Below are 18027 nucleotides of genomic sequence, written 5' to 3'. Positions count from 1 at the left end.
TCAGGCTATCAACAAAAATCTAAATAGTTTTATTATTTACTACATATATTGAGTACAACTTGTTTCCAGTAGTTAAAGCATTTATTTGAAATTTTTGATAATGCTTTTTCCAGACCTAACAATAAATAGCAGTTATAGAGATATGTTTAAAAGATTCAGTATATTTCATAGTAATCAATATAAATGTAAAATCGACATTCAGTGGAAAACTAACATATTTGATGTCAAAATCACAACTTTGAATATTGGTGATGGTAGCAACATGCTGTGGCTATGCTTTTTTCTTCAATAGAAGCAGGGAAGGTGATAGGATAGATCAATTGGGTTACATACAGAACATTCCTGTGGAAAAATACTGTCAAAGAAAAGAAAAAAAGATTATAGATAGTACCAGTGTATTTCTTTGTCATACTAGGAAGTATGATTGATACTTCATAGTATCTTCTTCATAGTCTTCATAGTATGTATTGTGATAATAAAAATACAGCTGGGCAATAGATTTGAAGCATAGATTTCAAGTTCTGTATTTCATTTAATTCAATGTTTTTAAGAAGCATATTGGGAGAAAAAGTGCTTTATTGCATTTCATGCTGTATTTGAGCTGATTATATAAGAGGCTATAGAATAAATATGATCAGCTGACATTACTAAACACTGTTGTGGACAAGCAGCATTTAGCTGATTTGGACAAATTCTGTAACACTCTTACTTAAGGGGTTATACGTGATCTTGGATCCAATGATCTTTCCAGCCATTGGAACTCATTGGAGGAATAAATTGCATTTTGAATGAATAAGAAATAATATCAAAACGAAAAAAATTCTTCAATGAATTTATTTTTGATTTGGCATATTTATTTGATCAGGCTACAAATTATGTTTTTCATGCTTTTTCATACTAAAGATTTAAAATATATGCATGTATTTTACAACTAGGCTCCTGTTTTTCCGAACTGTTAAATCATACTGTTTCGATTTAGTGAGTCTGGCTGATTTTAAAGAAAAATCTGGGAAGTAGCTATGAGACAATTTATATTAGGTCAACATTAAATAGTGTTTTTAATTACTTAAAGATCTAATAATTTTTTTTATCTCATTATGTTAATGGAAAAAATATTACAAGCAAATTTTGTATGATTTTTCTCGCTGATTAGGAAACAAAACGAGTGTTACGTACATAGGAACAAGTGAACGACTGACGGTGTTTTCCCCGGACCGCATTAGAATGTGGACCACTGGTCCCATCTTGGTTTGAGAGAGGAGAGAACTGAGAGAACCGTCCATATTACAGCTGCTTTGTCAGGTACTTTAATCGCTTAATTATCGCCGTCACCAGTTGTTGATGTATGATCTAAGCAAGTGCCAGGCTTCATATATGTTATCTGTTTCATAAAATTGTTTGTCATGAGCGTAATGTTGAGTTTTTCTGACAGTTTGCTGTGGTGTCGACTGATTCCTACTCACTGGCTATGCTAATACGCTAGGGCTCAGTTAACACCGAGGCGTTGCGCATTTAAATGACACTTTGCCGGCTTGCAACGTCTACGAAGGTAACTATTGTGTTTCGTCTGTAGCAGAATTTCATCACCAAGTGCAAACATGTTATTTAGCCTGAGTCAAAAGTGCTGAGGAGATTCTTTGTCTTTCCTTTGCTGCTCTGCGTTTACATGGAGGAAAACTCCGTTTAGCCTCCAATGACCCGCCTTTGCGGAGCACTGATTGGATGCTTGGGCTGTCACTCATGAAAACTGGGATGGTGATTGGTTCTTGGCTGTAACGACAACGCCAGTCTTTCTGCTGTATTAGCTGCTGTCTTCTTTGGGTTTTCGGCACATTTTACTGTAACCACAATATGTTTTCCCTTGCGAGAGATACGTCGCTATTGTATTTGTTAATAAATCTATCCTCTATCCACTTGTCAGATTAGGATAGCCTTACTGCCCTTACCTTCAGGGTAAGTGTTAGCACGGACGTCCTAGCCTAACCCATCACATAGTCCTAACCGTTTAATGGCGTATTGATGGCGTGGACTTCGTTGACTGCCTTTAATAGAGCCTTGAAAGAGTACCGATGGCCAAAAATGAAGCCTCGTGAAGCTATGAAGTTTCCCAGCCCACTGCTTTGCCCAAAGGTTCATTACTCGGTGCTTCATTTCTCACTAGTGGCATCTGCTGTTCAAGCTGTGGCAGCCTTGTCACTCAGACAGACATACTTAAAAAATATAGTAAATGCAATATTGTCACAAAGGTTTTTGTCAAACTCATGTTTAGTAGGAGAGTCAATCAAATCCTGTTTAACTTATCTTTTTTAGTTATTCAAATTATTTGTTGCCAATCAGTGGTATATGTTGACTGTCAGCGGCTGCTTTCTTTTGTCATCGACTGATTTGACAATAGACGTTTATTTTGATGTATTCAGAGTGTGGTGCTTGTTGGGGCAGACAGTATTCTTTGAGATTTGATTTGCCTCCTGAAAAAGAAAAATGATCTTTTTTTGGATTCTTAATTGGCTCTTTGATCCCTTACATTTTTACTCATCAGGCCATAATGTTAAGCAGCTTTAAGTCTGTTTCTGTTGTGCAATACAGATGTATCTTTGCAGAACAAAGAAATAGTTGAAATTTCAAGAAGGTGAGAATTTTGGAGGTGAAGGGGTTCATTCTTTTTATTTAAGAATCTTGTGAGCTATCGTCTCAAAGTCTTCCCAGATGTCAGTTTTTCTTCTTGCTGGCTCCATTTAAATCAAGTTTATTTGTGTAGCACTCTTCAGCAACAATGCAGCTTCAAAGTGCTTTACATCATAAAAAACACACCAATATCCAAACATAAAGTCACAAAATATACCATATCAACAATTGAGAAAACCGGTGACAAACATTACATTTTGATGAGTGCCATCATCAAAATTGTTGACATACATGAACGATAAAAAGTTCCTTTTATTTCGGCCACTGCTGAAGACAAATACTCCTCTGGTGTGCAATCAAATACAATAAACCATGCCACAAAGAATGCAAAAAGAAGCAGTCACGTAACCCATGCAAAGCCAGGCATCATTTGTAGCCAGTCACAGAGTTTTCAGCAAGACGTCTCAAGCATCGAAGCCTGGCTTCAGATAGCCCATCACTATGAAAGAGAGTTTCAGCTAAACAGTTGTTACTTTACACCTAATTTAATTGATTGCATCACTTCTTCAGCAGGTGGTCAAGTCCTGCAGAATCCTGTTAATTACCCATTTATTCAAATCAGGTGTGTGAACACAGGGAAACGCCTACAGCATGCAGCACAGTAGGATCTGAGAAACACTGCTTTACACTCATGTAAATGCATAATTACCTCAACATGATGTTTGATGTCACTGACTAGAGCAATTTCTGTTTTTGATAGAAAAGTGTATCTCAACATGGCATGTGTAATTGAAAGGTTTGTGTTGAAAACGTAACACAGCTTTTCAACTGTGCTATATTTCTCTCTGTTTCTCTCTCAACAGTGTCAGTTGAGAGAGAAATGGATTTACAAACTGACAAAGTAAACTTTCCTTTATGGGGCCAGACAGTTTATGAAATGACTCCCAGACTTTCATGTTGGTTGGCATCATCATTTTAGGAATGTTTCTCACTGTGATGCCAGGCCTCTTTATTCTACATTGAGGTTTTCAGCTTTAAGACCTCAATATATTTGGATGTTGCCTTATGCCAAAAAAAAGAAATGCCACTGAAATGGTTCAGGGAGCAGCATCTTAGTTCCAACAAGACCAACATGAAAATTATTATGGAGTGCCAAACCAAACGTTAAACTTGCTGTTTCCAAGGCAATACCGTGAAACATAGAAGTGGAGGAATGTAGTGCAATCTCCTTGGACTGGAACACCTGCTCACAGGTGCGACATGTTGGTCAATTCCATGCAACAGAGACATGAAGCAGTGGTTGTACAACTCAATATTACGATTAATGATTTTTCGGCTCGCACGATAAGTGAGAATATGTAGGCTTTTAAGGGATGGCAATTTTTTAATAGTTTGCTTTCTGAGTAGAGTATACATGTTCCTAATGTATTTGCAACACACTGTTATTTCGAACAGAACTGTTTGTCCATTTGTGTAACGCTGCGATTCCATGTGTGAATGAGAGCCAAACCCATCTGCCCTCACAGCATTTTTGGTGGTGATGGACCCTCCTGGTGGGGGAAGTGAACGGCGGAGGCAGGCTGAGCGTCTTCGACGGGAGGAGGCATACTACAACTTTATTAATGAACTGAGTGAAGAAGAGTACCGCCTGATGAGAGATGACAATCTGCTGGGCACTCCTGGTAGGATACACTTTGATTAACCCTTAATGGACTAAGTCTGTTTATTCTTTGCGTAGCAGCACCTTTACCCAAGTGGACAAGAGGTTTTTGGATCTCAAAAGATGCAAAAGATGTTGAATGTATGAATAAATTAGAAAATAAAGGCCCAAAATGAAATTAAGTAGAATTGCCTGAGAATTTTTGACACTTCCGTCATTCCAACATAATAGATTCTGTACAATTTATGCTATAATAGCCTTCATGTTCATACCTACCATATTTTATAGGGGAGGTGACTGCAGAGGAGCTCCGTCAGCGCCTGGACGGAGCCAAAGAGCGTGTGTCGTCTCAGCCCCATGCTGAGCAGCGATCGCAGACTGCTGATTCTGGAGAACAGCAGAGCAGTAGCAGCACAGGAGAGGAGAGAGGGGCTGGAGGAAGAGGAGGGGCCGGTAAGAAGGGGGGAAGGGGTTCTATCAAGCCAAAATTTGGCTTGTGCACAATAGAATATTTGTTGCTGTTGTAACTTTGGCAAGTTCAAATTTTTGAAGCAGTTAATTGGATCTTATTTAACCTTCACACGATCTTAGTGTGATGCTCAGAAGAATTGCGGGAAATGTCATGGTCAGACAGCGGTGGAGAGGGGCGTTTCATTGTCAGACTGTTAGTTCTTTAAACCACATAAAAAAACTGTTATAACAGCGTACTCGGGGTCAGTGTGACCCAGTTGGGCCTACGCACAGTAAGAAACTCATGGGGTCTTAAGACTGCACAAGGGTTAAGAGCATCAATGTATCAGGGCTTAAATAGAAAAATGGGTCATGCTTTTCATGGTTTTTTTTAAATTTTATATTATTTTCAAATTTATACTCTACTCGATGTTGATTTGCCATGTAAAATTACAATAATAGATGTTGAATGCTAGTCTGCATTGTAGCTCAGATTAATAAGAAAAATACAATTTATTCATTCACCTGACATCACAAGTAATTGTGTTTATCTGTATACATCGTTATTGACAGAGCACCTTCGTAATGTGTTGACTATTAACTTTTTAAGTCTGACTTGCGTTATTTTACTTATAGGGACTACAGAAGCTGGAGCAGATTCTTCTAATGGTGATTCGTTACTGGAGTGGCTGAACACGTTCAGGCGCACCGGTAACGCGACTCGAAGCGGCCAGAGTGGTAACCAGACGTGGAGGGCTGTCAGCCGGACCAATCCCAACAGCGGAGAGTTTCGTTTCAGTCTGGAGATCAACATCAACCATGATCAGCCCGAGCCGGGAGAGCATATTGACACTGTGAACTCTGTGGATGCCCCAGAACTCCCGGTGACTCCTCTCAACACCTCTGCCCGCACCGCATCCCCCCTCTCCAGTTCTCGGCCTTCAGCCACTCCGAGGCCTGCGCCTTACCCCTCCCCACGCCCGGCTATAAGAAGGATCGAGACTCGGCGTACGCGCAGCAGTACCACTGCTCTGTCCGTGAGTTCCGCCATGCTTCCTCCTGCAGAGATAGTCCCAGCCACCAACCAGAGGCGGGCTTCTACTTTGCATTCATCAGCACCTGCACCTACTGGGCCCAGTCCTCCCGATGATCAAAGTGCACCATTGCAGCATCATGTCCTGAATGTAGAGGCAGAGCACGGGCGCAATGAAATGCCTCCTACTGTAGACTGTCCTCGGGTGTCGCCACAGGGCGACTCTCAACCCCAAGCTGGGGGACACGAATCACGCAGCAGCAGGACTCGATCACGTGGCCGGACGCGCAGGGCCGCAGCAGGGGGCGGAGTTTCTTCTCGCGCATCGAGGAGAAGTCGATCCCCTTTGAACAGAACACCCAGTGTCAGCACCCTCCCACCAACTGGTAGCAGTCCAAACGGGTCTACGATCCAAACCGGTGAGCCAAGTGGTGTCACGACCTCTGTATCCGTGGAAACCGGGGGAATTGTGTCCGAACCCGACGCTGTGCTGGAGTCCGCCGTGGAAACAGTAGAGCGCGCAAGCGAGTCGCCCGCAGCAGGTGCAGGAAGCTCGGCAGTCAGACGCCATCCAACAATCATGCTGGACTTGCAGGTGAGAAGGATCCGGCCCGGCGAGAACCGGGACCGGGACAGCATCGCCAGCAGAACTCGATCCCGTGCGCGGGTAGCCGAGAACACGGTCACGTTTGAAAGTGACAGCGGTGGGTTCCGACGCACCATCTCCCGCTCAGAGCGGGCCGGGATCCGCACCTACGTCAGTACCATCCGAATTCCGTTGAGGCGCATCAGCGAGACGGGCCTCGGAGAACCCAACTCTACCGCCCTGCGGTCCATCTTGCGTCAGATTATGACTGGATTTGGGGAGCTTAGCTCGCTCATGGAAACGGAAGCGAGTTCGGAAAGCGTTACGCCCAGCCACGCTGACGTTGGTGCTACAAATAGCAGCAGCAGTCGTTTACATTTAAATGAGAATGAGCCTGGCCAGGTTGGGACAGATGAGGTCGATCAGGGGTTGGAGGGCCAGGTGAGGAGCGAGGATGAGCAGATTGGGCAGGCCAGATTTGGAGGTGGCGTGGTTAGCTCCATAGACGGACGGGCAAACAGTCGAGACACCAACAACTTGGTTGAAAACGGCACCTTGCCCATCCTAAGGTTGGCACACTTTTTTTTACTCAATGACGATGAAGACGACGAGCATCCCCGAGGCCTGACCAAAGAGCAGATTGACAATCTATCCACGCGTACGTACGGTCAGGCCAGCCTCGAAGGAGAGATGGGTCGCGCCTGCAGCGTGTGCATCAACGAATACACTCAAGGCAACAAGCTGAAGCGCTTGCCCTGCTCCCATGAGTTCCACGTCCACTGCATCGACCGCTGGCTCTCCGAGAACAACACCTGCCCCATCTGCAGGCAGCCAATCCTCGCAGCGCATCACGACTGACCCCTCCCTTTCCTGCTCACAGCTGGCTGAGACTGAGCAAACCCAAGTGGGCTTAACATGTACATATCGCTTTCACTGCTTAGTTTCTTTGACAACATCCGTTGAGTTTAAAAAGGTGGAACCAAAAGTGTTCAAAACAGGAAAGAAACTTTAAATCCAGAGAATTAAAAAAAAAACTTTATTTTTTTAGATGCTAAGTTTTGAGCAAGTCGTTTAGCTCCTCCTGTGACCTTAGTTGCTACTTGTTTCATCGGGCTTCAGAAGTCTGTCAGTAAATGGCTTTTATGCTTTAGGAGCTCCTGTAGCGACCGTTGAATAGTCTGATTCTAACACTTTTATGTCTGACATGCGTGACCTTTTTTTTTAGAACTGACCATACAACACACTTGTAGGTTTGGTTTAATCAGTACGAGCTGTAAATAGGGCTGCACTGCTTATCAGGTTATTGAAGATAGAAGGCTGACATCCCAACTGCTCAGAACAGAAGAAGGAAATTTTTTTTGTTTTATTGTTTGTTTTCTATTTTAAAGCCTAAAGAGTTCATTTTAATGTTTCTTAAAATGTGTGAAATTTGAGAGGGTTAAACAAGTTTTGTATCCACTTTGGAAATGCATTCATTCTGTGCTTGTATTAATTTAAGCCCTACAGTTAAGATGCAATACAGGGATCCAGCAGTCATCCATTAAAAGCAGCCACTTTGAATTAAAACCATTTAAAGATTTGTTGCCACAGTTCCAGTAAAACAGGCTTTTTTGATAATCAGGGATTCAGACTGGTCCGCAAAAGTTGTGCAATATTGAGAGAGGACAACATTAACTTTGTTGTCTCTGGTTGTCTTTTCCACTCTAAGACAAACTCTTAAATCAATGTCTTTGTTGTTTCTGTTGCCAGTCCACATGCAGAGAACAGACTGGGAAGATGTGGAAATAAGATTATTCTTCAGTGTGTACAGTTTGTCCAGCTAACTCAAAATTCCTCATATAGGATCTGACTTGGTGTGTAACCTGATGTATTTTTTTTAATCTATTTTTTTTCCATTACATGCACAGAATAGCCTTTTTGTGTAAAAAAAAAATGGATTAAGAGCTAACCCACCCAGTACATTTGTTTCTGTCACTTTATACGTAACAGCTGCAGTACACACCAGTTAACCGCATCTCTGCAGTTTTTGTGACCCCCAACGAAACTGCAGGATTGTTGCAGTACCATGTGTAGGAATGTGTGGAAGAGTGTATGGTTTGTTTGTGTGTATAAAAAAAAAAGGCCTGGTGTCTGTTGAAGCTGGTTCTGTAAGAACTCTTCTATTCAATCTGTGGCCATGTAGTGGGGTTGGTGTGGGCAAAGGGTTCAGAAGTGAATATTTATTCTGTTCCTATTTAATATGATGGAAATCAGCTTTTGGAATATGAACTGATATATTTTGCTTTGTCATGAGAGTAAATAAAATGGCTATGATGAATATAGTATGAAAAAAAAAATCAGACACTGGTTGTCTTCTCTCTTTCGAAATGCCTTGTTACAGTTCTTGCACAAGTATTAATACCCCTTGAAGTTATTTTCACTTTACAACAGCAAACGTAATAGTGTTTTTTTGTTGTTGTTGTTGTGATAGACCATAGTGTCTTAAATGTTCAATTATTTTTGTCTTTAGAAATAAAAATCCAAGAAGTGTATTTGTATTTAGGCCCCCGATTCTGTAATTGTCAAAGGCTTAATGATAAACATTGTATTAAACTTGTGCTGTAGGTGGAGTGTTGAGTAGGAACTTCTTAAAGAGTCAGAGGTCTACTTTCAAAGCATCAAAATGCAAAGTCATTTTTTAAGTCATTTAAGCTTTTTTAAAAATTTTATTCTATTTTATAACAACTGAAAGTAACATAGTTACTCGATTGTGCTATAAAATGACACCCACCCTTTGAAGACATATATGGTTTAATTAAACCATTCTATTCATGTTGAGTGATTGTCTCTTGGAAGGTGAGCCTCCACGCCAGTTTCCTGTGTCTGTTCAATTCAATTAGAAAATAAATCATAATCTTAAAGGAAAATGAAACATAACTCAAAAACATCCGAGCTTCTTCACAGATCTGTTGGAGGTGCCGATCTTTTACAGGAACCTGATCAGTTCTGTGATTTACTTTGAAAGAATCCGCCGGATGTGGCGCTGCATTGCATATGAAATGAACGCTGTTTGGATCTGCCCCCTTCATCGGAGCCTCCGCGGTTCAGCAGCAGAGAAGCGATGATCGCCCAGCGGCTCCAGCAGCAGGAGGATCAGCGGCAGGTGAGGCGGACTCTGCCCGGTCCCGGAGCGGCTCTCCCCGGCTCTGTCGGCGAGCCGTGAGCATGTTACCGCTCCGGCCTCCTCCTCCACCTCCTCCTCGTCCTGGTCCCTGTCACACCGATTGTCATTCTCCCACAGCAAGATGTATTTCAACCGGAGAGGCAAGAAGATCCACAGCGAGGGAGGTGAGTTAAATAACCCAGTTCACCTCGTTTAACGGCGGACCAATCAGGGTTCATCCCGCCGCTCGCACTGCGACCTGTCATTGTGAAGCGCTTATCTCATTAGTTGAGGCCTGTCCCTGCTGGACATTCAGCGGCCTGTCCCGTCCTGTTTGGACTCGGTGCTTTTGGTATGTGCCTGGCATAATAACACCGGACTGCGGCATGCATATGGGGTGACTTGCAGTATCCCAAAATCTCTTTATTCATATTTTTAGCCTCCGGATGAGAATTCAAGGGCAATTAGTCTGCAGGTGACGGATGTGTTGTGTAACCCTGATATTTTCATCAAGGAATCGCTAATGGTGCTATAACGCCGACCAAAACTTTGGGGTGAAAATGTCTCGAGTGTAACCTCATCGCTCATTCAGGTGCTGCATTAACTGATCCACGACATCATTATGGCTTTGCATAAATCTGTAGCATTGGATTATTGCATTCCACCCCGCTTGGATGCATGAATGGACTCTGATAGTAAAATATCTGTGCATCGTCTTGGCCAGACAGTCCAGGCCAAGCACCTGCAGCACCGATCCAATAAAAGCCGATTTAAAAACCACGTGACACGTCCGGAGGAGCGCAGCGAGCTGCCCCGCTAGGCCATCATCTACAGGTGCATCTCAATCAATTCAAATCTGATCGAAAGGTTCATTTATTTCTCTTGTCGAATACTCATAATAATAATTTGAAAAAAAAAGCATTTGCAGAATAATCACACAACGTCAATGAAAACCCCAAAATTCAGTTTATATGAAAATTACAAAGTAAGCTAACAATTTGTAACACGTGTGTATGCTTTTTTGTCTTTTACAATAATCAGAAAAAAAAAACACACACACACACACACACACACACACACAAAAACATGAGGATGGTTTAAGTGACAAAAGTTAATTGCTGAAAAGGCTGACTGTTCATAAAGTGCAGTAGCAAAGCATATTTATGGAAAGTTTAGTGGATGGAAAAAGTGTGTTGGGAAAACACAAGCAACGGGAATAATCACTGCTTCACTGTGAAGTAATGGCCATTCAAGAGTTTGAGGAAGATTTACAAGGTGTGGTCTGCGGCTGGCGCCGCCACACACAAGCTTACGGAGAATATGGGGAGAGGTTGTGGGTTTGATTCCAACTGCCTTCACTTAAGTTGCCTCATGATCTGTGTGTGAGTGTGTAGTGTGACTGGGTGAATATGTCTCAGTGTAAAATAGATCTTAGTAGTATTTGTGATGAAAAACAGCTCAATATAAGTACGGTACACCTATTTTCAAATATTTACAACAAAACCATTATTGTGCTTCACTTGAAAGTATTATCTGAATATGACATTGGTGGACTGTATGTCGCCGGAATCCTATTTCCACTGGTTTTCTAGAGTTTATTTTGTTAAGTCCTTCTTGATGGGCTTAACAAGAAGAGGGTTTCCTCCTGTTAAAACTCTACAAAAGGCTCCGTACAGACTTGGCCCAGCTCTGTTCACTTTGAATAAGATGCATTAGCTTTAAAATATTTAGGTATTTTTTTATTACTTAAAGTAATTCTGCTTTGGTGACCAGAGTTTAGAACTTAAGGTTTGATAACACGATTATTGAATATAATTCACCTTGATCTCAATCTTGTTCTTTGTTTGTCTTCTCATGTTTAAAACAGGTCTTGCGACTTTAAAGATGTAATCAATTAACAACAAAACACTTGATTTTATAAGGACTATTTGAATAAAAATTACATTTGATTTAATGACTTTTAATGCTCTTGGGCGCCCCCTGCTGGTTTGGGAGTCCTTAAGCAGCTGCCAAAACCAGCCTTTCCAGTTTTGGCTAAATGGTCAGTTTCAGCTCCAATAGGACACTCCAAATGATAATGCCAAGAAACAGCCAGGTTAATTTATATAAATGTCCTTTTTAAGATCTGCTCCTTTTTTTTATTATTATATTATCTTTTTCCTTAAGAAAAGCTGGAGATGAGATGGAGATACTCATATATGAGGCTGCAGCAGATGATTTTATGTGTGACAAAGGGTTATTTAAACGGATTGATTTGCCAAAGAAGAATGTTTATCCCACTTTGGTGTTTTAAATAGCATATGTTGTCAGGGGTCTTTGTTATTGTGAGTGGCTGTATTGTTCCTGGAGCCTCCAGAAATAAAAAGCAGGGCAGATTGTGAGCGTGTCATCTGGGCCATGAGGACTTTAGGCAGACGTTTTCTGGGTCTTCTGAGTCTTAAAAGGTACATTTATATAAACTTGTTATTGCCCTGTGACTAACGTGAAACCAGAATATTCTGTTTAAAAAACAAGCATGCTAATAAAGCTTTATTTTAAAGTGAATGTGGTAAGTCTAACACAAGACTAATGTTTTGACTACATAATCTAAATCCTATCTCCTCAAGTAATATTTTGAGGAGAACGACTTTAAAAGTTCTTCATGTTCATACATTTGCAGATATAATTTACTCTACTGCCATGCAGGTACGGCATAGAGTAATCACGTTTTAGGACATCAATGCAACATGTGAAAAGCACTCCAGCTCAGTATGCTCTCCACGTTGCCTTTACTTTAATCTCTTGGAGCCTGATCTCTTGGTAATTTGCTCCAATTAGTGAGCTGCTACAGGTGATGACGTCCACTTCTGTCAGCCTGTCATCTTTACTCACAATATTCACAAATTGTATTGCTTTTAAAGTTTACAGGATATCTAAAATAGGTCCTAACAAAATACAACTGATAAAATTGTTCCTGCTTGATGAATTTGAATGCATATCCCTGTAAAATGGGATGCCGTTTGTAAAATGGCACAGTATTAATTACAGCTGTTATGGCAACAGATCCAATATCTGTGTCATTCCTTAGACACGGAGAGTAAAGGACGCGTGAAACTATAAATTTTAACGAAAAATATTTATCTATAAAAAATATACAAATACAAAAATGACAGCTACCGTTTACAATTTCCTTTTCCTTCTTTTCTAACAATACACAGTTTACACGGTCAAAAACTGTATTGCACCGTGTCTAAACAATCCGTCAAGTGAACTAACTGTCAGTAGAATTGTTCCTTTACAACATATTCCCAACAGGAAGTAAGCCTTTCAAAATAAAACTAAACTTCACAATAAAAATTGTCTGAACAAATAATCTTAACTAAGTATAATAAAATAAAACAGTCAAACTACCAAACAAATTAGTTAAATATTTTCTATTTATGGCTCTAACAACAGCATTAATTTGGTTTATTTAGCTATTTTAAGAGTGGCTACCGAAGTTCCAGAGTTAATGTTTGTTCATTCATAAAACAAAATTGTTTATATAAAAATTCTTCAATATATTGTTTGTGTATAAACGTTTACAGCCGCTCTGAAGCAACCGAAACGTGAATCGATTAAGAACCGGAAGTGATTTGACTCGACTGCAGCGGCGGATGTTTATGGAGAAACTGAAGTTCCATAAGTAAACGTCTCCACAGCCATGAAAACGGCAGATTCTATGTTTTCAACCGACACGGTGGAAAAGACGAGAGGAAAATAATCGACGAGAAAGAAAACGCAACTTCAGTGACAACTGCAACGATTCAACGATGGAGTTTATTAAGAGGCGAGCAAACCCAGCATTTCCTTTGATATTCCACTTCCGCTTGACGACACGTTAATTTGCATATCAGCTAAATATATTAGCTTGGATTTAAATATTTTGCTATGAGTTCAATATTCAGCTAGCAACCAAAATAACAAGCCAGCAAGCTAAATAATTAGTCCAAAAAGTAAATGAGCTAAATATTTAGTTTGTAATTTACTAAGTCTACATCCTAAATATCTAGAATGTGGAGCTGGATATTTATTTCGAAAACTAGTTATCAAGCTAAATATTTTGTTCGGAAAATAATTTTTTTATATACAAATTATTTTGCAATTAAATATTTGGTTTGCAAACTAAATATTTAGCTCCAAATGAACTATTTAGCTTGGAACTGTGACATTTATAAGTGAGCGAATAACATGGTCAAAATATGACTGAATAATGAGCACCTTTTTTTTTTTAATGATGGGGATGAATTAAGCAAATTATTGCTGTTAATGTTTTACTGTGTAACTTTACAAACGGCACCGAATGGAAGTGGTCGCATTTCGTACCACTGTTTTGTGTATTTAATTGATGCGAGTCGTGCTTATCGGCCAAACTGTCAACAGCGCCTCTGTTTTGGAAAGATAATGACTGGTCGTCATGGCTACCTTGAAACTGAAGATCCCTTTTGGGAGGAACAGTAGAGGTAGAAACTAAAATGAGGTGTTTCTACGGATAGGCCACAAGGGGGCACTCGTGCACAAGCCAGAAGAAATTTCTCTCAGCAGTTCTGCAGGCCACCTTCCACTTGAAGACGTGGGATCTCATGTCTTTGTGAATTTGAAATGCAGACTCTGTTTTCGGAAACGCTTTGCGCGTCTAATGACTTGTTGTCCTGTGTGTGTTGTTTTCTTCTCCTGTGGCCTCTGTTGGCGCCCACAGAGCAGTTAGTGTTGACCACCATTAGGCAGGAGGCTTCTGAACTTCAGGACCAAGACCAGGGCGCCAACGCTACCATGCGTGCTCGCCTCGCAGACAGGTTTGACAAAAGTGAGTTTGCTGAAAACAACCTGGATGATGAGAAACCCAAGTTGCATGTGCAGCTAGGGGCAGGTGTTTCCCCAGCCTCCGACCCTGATGAGCTACAAATGGGATTTTAAAAAATATTTTATTTTTGATCTGCTACAGAGCTCGTCTGGTGACACTGGAGCGAACAAAAGAAAGCAGCCAAGTACTTGTCAAGAATTATTTCAGGAAGATCTGCAAGTGTTTGAAGAAGTGATTATATTTATTCCTAGATTGAAATGAAATGAGAACATGTTTGTCCATTATTATAATTTTGAATGATAATTAATAATAATTAATTACAATAATCAATGTTATCATTAAGTGGTTCCCACAAATTTAACAAAGCATTTCCAGGAGTTAAGTCGTGCCCATGAATTAAGCAAAAAGTTACCAAACCCGGCCCATGAGTTGTAAAAATAAGACATGACTGCAAGATATCAAGTCATGGCCACAACTTCTCCCACTTCACCTGACGGGCTCCGTAATCTGCAACTGAAAAGTAAAGCACCATTGCTCTGGATCTGGAGTAACTGTTGCTCCTTGGGGCCTGAAGTGATCAAATGGTGAATGCTGCACCAGGACTTCACTCTCTAATTGCATGAGCTTCTTGCCAGTAGAAAGCACTTAGAACATTAGTGGAGAAATCGAGGCAAAAATAAAAATATTAGCACATGCATGCTGTAGAAATCAGTACACGCATGCATGTATGACCACGGCATGCATGAACAGAGGAAGTACATGAAAAAGTGCTGCCTGCATGTGGTGCAGAGAAGCACAGGGGAGTAGATGCATGATGGTTTATTTTACATCCTCTGGCATAAAAACGTGCACTCTTGTCTGTGTGTAAAAATACATCTGTGCGCTGGAAGTGGTTGTCCGAAGGTGCGTTGACACGCAGAGTCACAAAAGTACTGGCAACCTTTCCTCATTTGGTCATTTTACAACCACAAGCTACAATTTATTTTATGAATTAGGATAGCACATAATTGTGAAGCATAAGGAAAATGTTATGTGCATTAGTGACCAGTTGTCTAATATTGTGCAGATGTGGCAGTGGCACCATCAGGCTGTGGGGGTGATTTTCATGAGTTGGCAGGAAGCTGTTCTGCAAATAAACATGGCCAAAAAAAGTTAATTCTCCTCAGGTTTGGAGCTGTACCTTCATCAAGTGATGAACCCAAACAATTGCTTAAGGTGAGCAAATACAAATGCATGCCAGGTTTTTCAGATTCATTTTTTTAAAAATAGAAAATGAAAATCCTATTTCCCATATTCTTCACAGTTATGTGCTACCTTGTGTTGGTCTATCACATAACGCTTGTGCTTGTAACATGACAAACGTTAGTAAGATCAAGGGACGTGAATACGTTTGCAAGGCGTTCTGTCTGCATAGGCTCAACTTATGTTGCTGGTGCGTGTCCCACCTGTAGGATTACCAGGTTATGGATTAACAGCAGGTGAAGTTGCAGAGCAGACACAGAAAGGATTATCATGCTCGCTCGCTTCTTCTCTAAGAGGCTTTCTTCCCTTTGCTTCCTACTTCGGTACGGTGGCAAATGGACCCACGGGGGCTGATGGCAACCGTATTAGCAAGGAGCTGGAAATAGGACTCAGGGCGCCGGGGCCGCAATGGGACATAAGGGTCGCCCAGGCAGACGGAGCTCTGTAGGTAATGTTTTCCTGTGCAGTCCTGTACGGAGGCGTGTTGTTGACATTTTGATTACAGATAGGGACGTCTTGTTTGATTTAATGCATAAGATTAACATATTGTGCCTTGCGGTCATAGAAGAGTGCATTACTAGTGGTGAAAAATGCCCAGATGAAATGTTTTTGGTGTTTTCCAAGCTGACCAAGCTAAACCTAATGTGATATGTTGATTATGTAATGATCGTGACAGGCCTAGAGGATGGGAGGAAGCAGACTTCAGTGAGGCTTGCCGCTGTCTTTGGATTAAAAACAACCCTCATGTTAACTGACAATGACTCCCCAAGACTTTCTTTCTGCTAAATTTGCAAGTTTTGCTGTGAAATAAGTATGCATGCATCCATGTGGAAGCTGATTCTCTTTGAAGATTTTTTTTTTCTTCCAGATAATAAAAACAGGAACTTAGCCAGAATCCTATCCTAAGTGTGGCATGTGTGGCGGCAGAGCTTGAACATCTGGGGATAGCATCAGCAGCTCTGCCATAGCAGTCGTTATGATTAGCAGCTAATGTCTTCCGGCTCATTTCTTTTCTTTTCTGAACTGCATCATTGGATTAAGTGTTTAACTGTCTGTGAAGTGGCTTTTTTTTTTGCCATTTAAAATATAGCTCAGATGGGAGACCGTTTGGTTGTGGCTGTTGGGAGTGATAGCACAAGTGCAGCAACACCAAGGTGTAGTGCTGTGGATTCAATATGCTCTGCCATACTGGAAAATGTAGATGAATTATGCAGCCTCCATGCATGCATTATTCAGCGACCCAGACTGCTTTTTAACGGTGAAATTTTGCCAACAACCCAGGCCAAAGGACAATTGAGAACTCTAGAATTTGTAAAAATGTTAAGTCTTTTTTTTTTTCCGCACTGAAGTTATTTGTTTGCATTTCTGGATTACATTGCTCACTTTTTGCCTCAATTTGAAGTGCCATTTGTGTGAAACAGACATTAGAAAGTGTATGGTACTCAGAATTTCTTTATTGATTTATCAAACAAGCTTGTTTTCAAGTAATTTAGTTTAGTTTCAGACTGTGGAACCAGATGGGTAGCTGGCAGGATCTTTCTTGCTTGATATGAGATCAGAGTGGTGAGTGGGGATCAGGCTAGTCTTTCCTGCTCCGACTGCAGGTTATCAGACCTGAGGTTCCTAATTTGGCTGCCTCAGGCGCTTCGTGTGTAATTGACCTGGGCTGTGCTTTGTTGGGGTTTGCTGCTGACTCATCGGCAGTGCATCAGTGCAGCTACAGAGGCATCTGCGGCCTCCACTCCATCCGCGATGATTAGTGGAAACATTGATCTCCACAGAAAGGAGTGTTAGGCGTGGCATGGAGAGAGCCATTATTGAAAATGAAGGATAGTGTATTTACAATTTCCAAAGGATTCTTGAAAGACAATGCTGTAACTTGATCATATCAATGCGATGGCCTTTTCCTAAACTTTCAACCTCATGTTAATTGTAATCAGTTGAATTGTCTGCTCCTATGCTGGCTGCACCAAGAGTTGTTTACAGCGCAGTGTGCTGAGGTCTGATTGTGACTCACTTCTCAGTTTGTATATCTCTCTTTAGGTCATGTGCAAAGATATAGAAAAAGGCAGAGAGGCTGTCAATTATCAATTTGCTTCAACAGACTTTGACCCTTGCTCTTTGCCTCATACTGGATCTCTGTGTGATGGCAAAGAATAAATGCTGCACGTACAAACACCCTCTCTGGCACACCTGGTAAAGCTGTGTTTATCTACTTTTAAAAGTTGATCAAAATCTATCATAATTTTAATTTCATAACCCATTGCTTCCTGTTTTCACTGGAAGCAAAAACAGTGAAAAAATTTTTCAAACTTGATGTGACACAGAGGCTCATTTGTCTTCCATTCACTTCAAAAATACCTTATTTTCTCAAGGGTAAATTAAACGTTCTTATTACTCATTTTATGTAAGTGTCTTCGAACAGTTATGTATGGAGATGGGTAGTAATAGTTAGTTTTGCAACTTA

The 18027-nt window shown here is 40.9% G+C and overlaps 2 protein-coding genes across 3 annotated transcripts in view; both read left to right on the top strand.

Moving 5' to 3' along the window:
- Window positions 1-1230: 1230 nt before the first annotated feature.
- Window positions 1231-8958, top strand: rnf6 (ring finger protein (C3H2C3 type) 6). Of its 2 annotated transcripts, XM_055037814.1 has the most exons (5): window positions 1244-1302; window positions 1433-1549; window positions 4152-4307; window positions 4574-4738; window positions 5372-8958. In XM_055037814.1, exons 3-5 carry the CDS (start codon window positions 4166-4168, stop codon window positions 7210-7212), a joined length of 2148 nt encoding a protein of 715 aa, XP_054893789.1. In that variant the 5' UTR covers window positions 1244-1302; window positions 1433-1549; window positions 4152-4165; the 3' UTR covers window positions 7213-8958. The 2 variants fall into 2 exon arrangements, with proteins under 2 accessions (XP_054893790.1, XP_054893789.1); XM_055037815.1 differs by lacking the exon at window positions 1433-1549 and having other exon boundaries at window positions 1231-1302.
- A 426-nt stretch (window positions 8959-9384) lies between these two features.
- atp8a2 (ATPase phospholipid transporting 8A2) overlaps window positions 9385-18027 on the top strand; it is a 61526-nt gene continuing 52883 nt past the window's right edge. Inside the window, exons 1-2 of the mRNA XM_055037877.1 lie at window positions 9385-9681; window positions 14214-14321. Coding sequence (XP_054893852.1) covers window positions 9639-9681; window positions 14214-14321 — 151 coding nt within the window. The 5' untranslated portion in view covers window positions 9385-9638. The remainder of the gene's footprint in view (window positions 9682-14213; window positions 14322-18027) is intronic.

The sequence above is a fragment of the Poeciliopsis prolifica genome, unplaced genomic scaffold (assembly GCF_027474105.1).
Source record: "Poeciliopsis prolifica strain line A6 unplaced genomic scaffold, Auburn_PproV2 SCAFFOLD012, whole genome shotgun sequence".
NCBI classification, from domain to species: Eukaryota; Metazoa; Chordata; class Actinopteri; order Cyprinodontiformes; family Poeciliidae; genus Poeciliopsis; species Poeciliopsis prolifica.
Note: the sequence above shows the minus strand (reverse complement) of the source record. Positions and strands in the feature narration are given on the sequence as shown.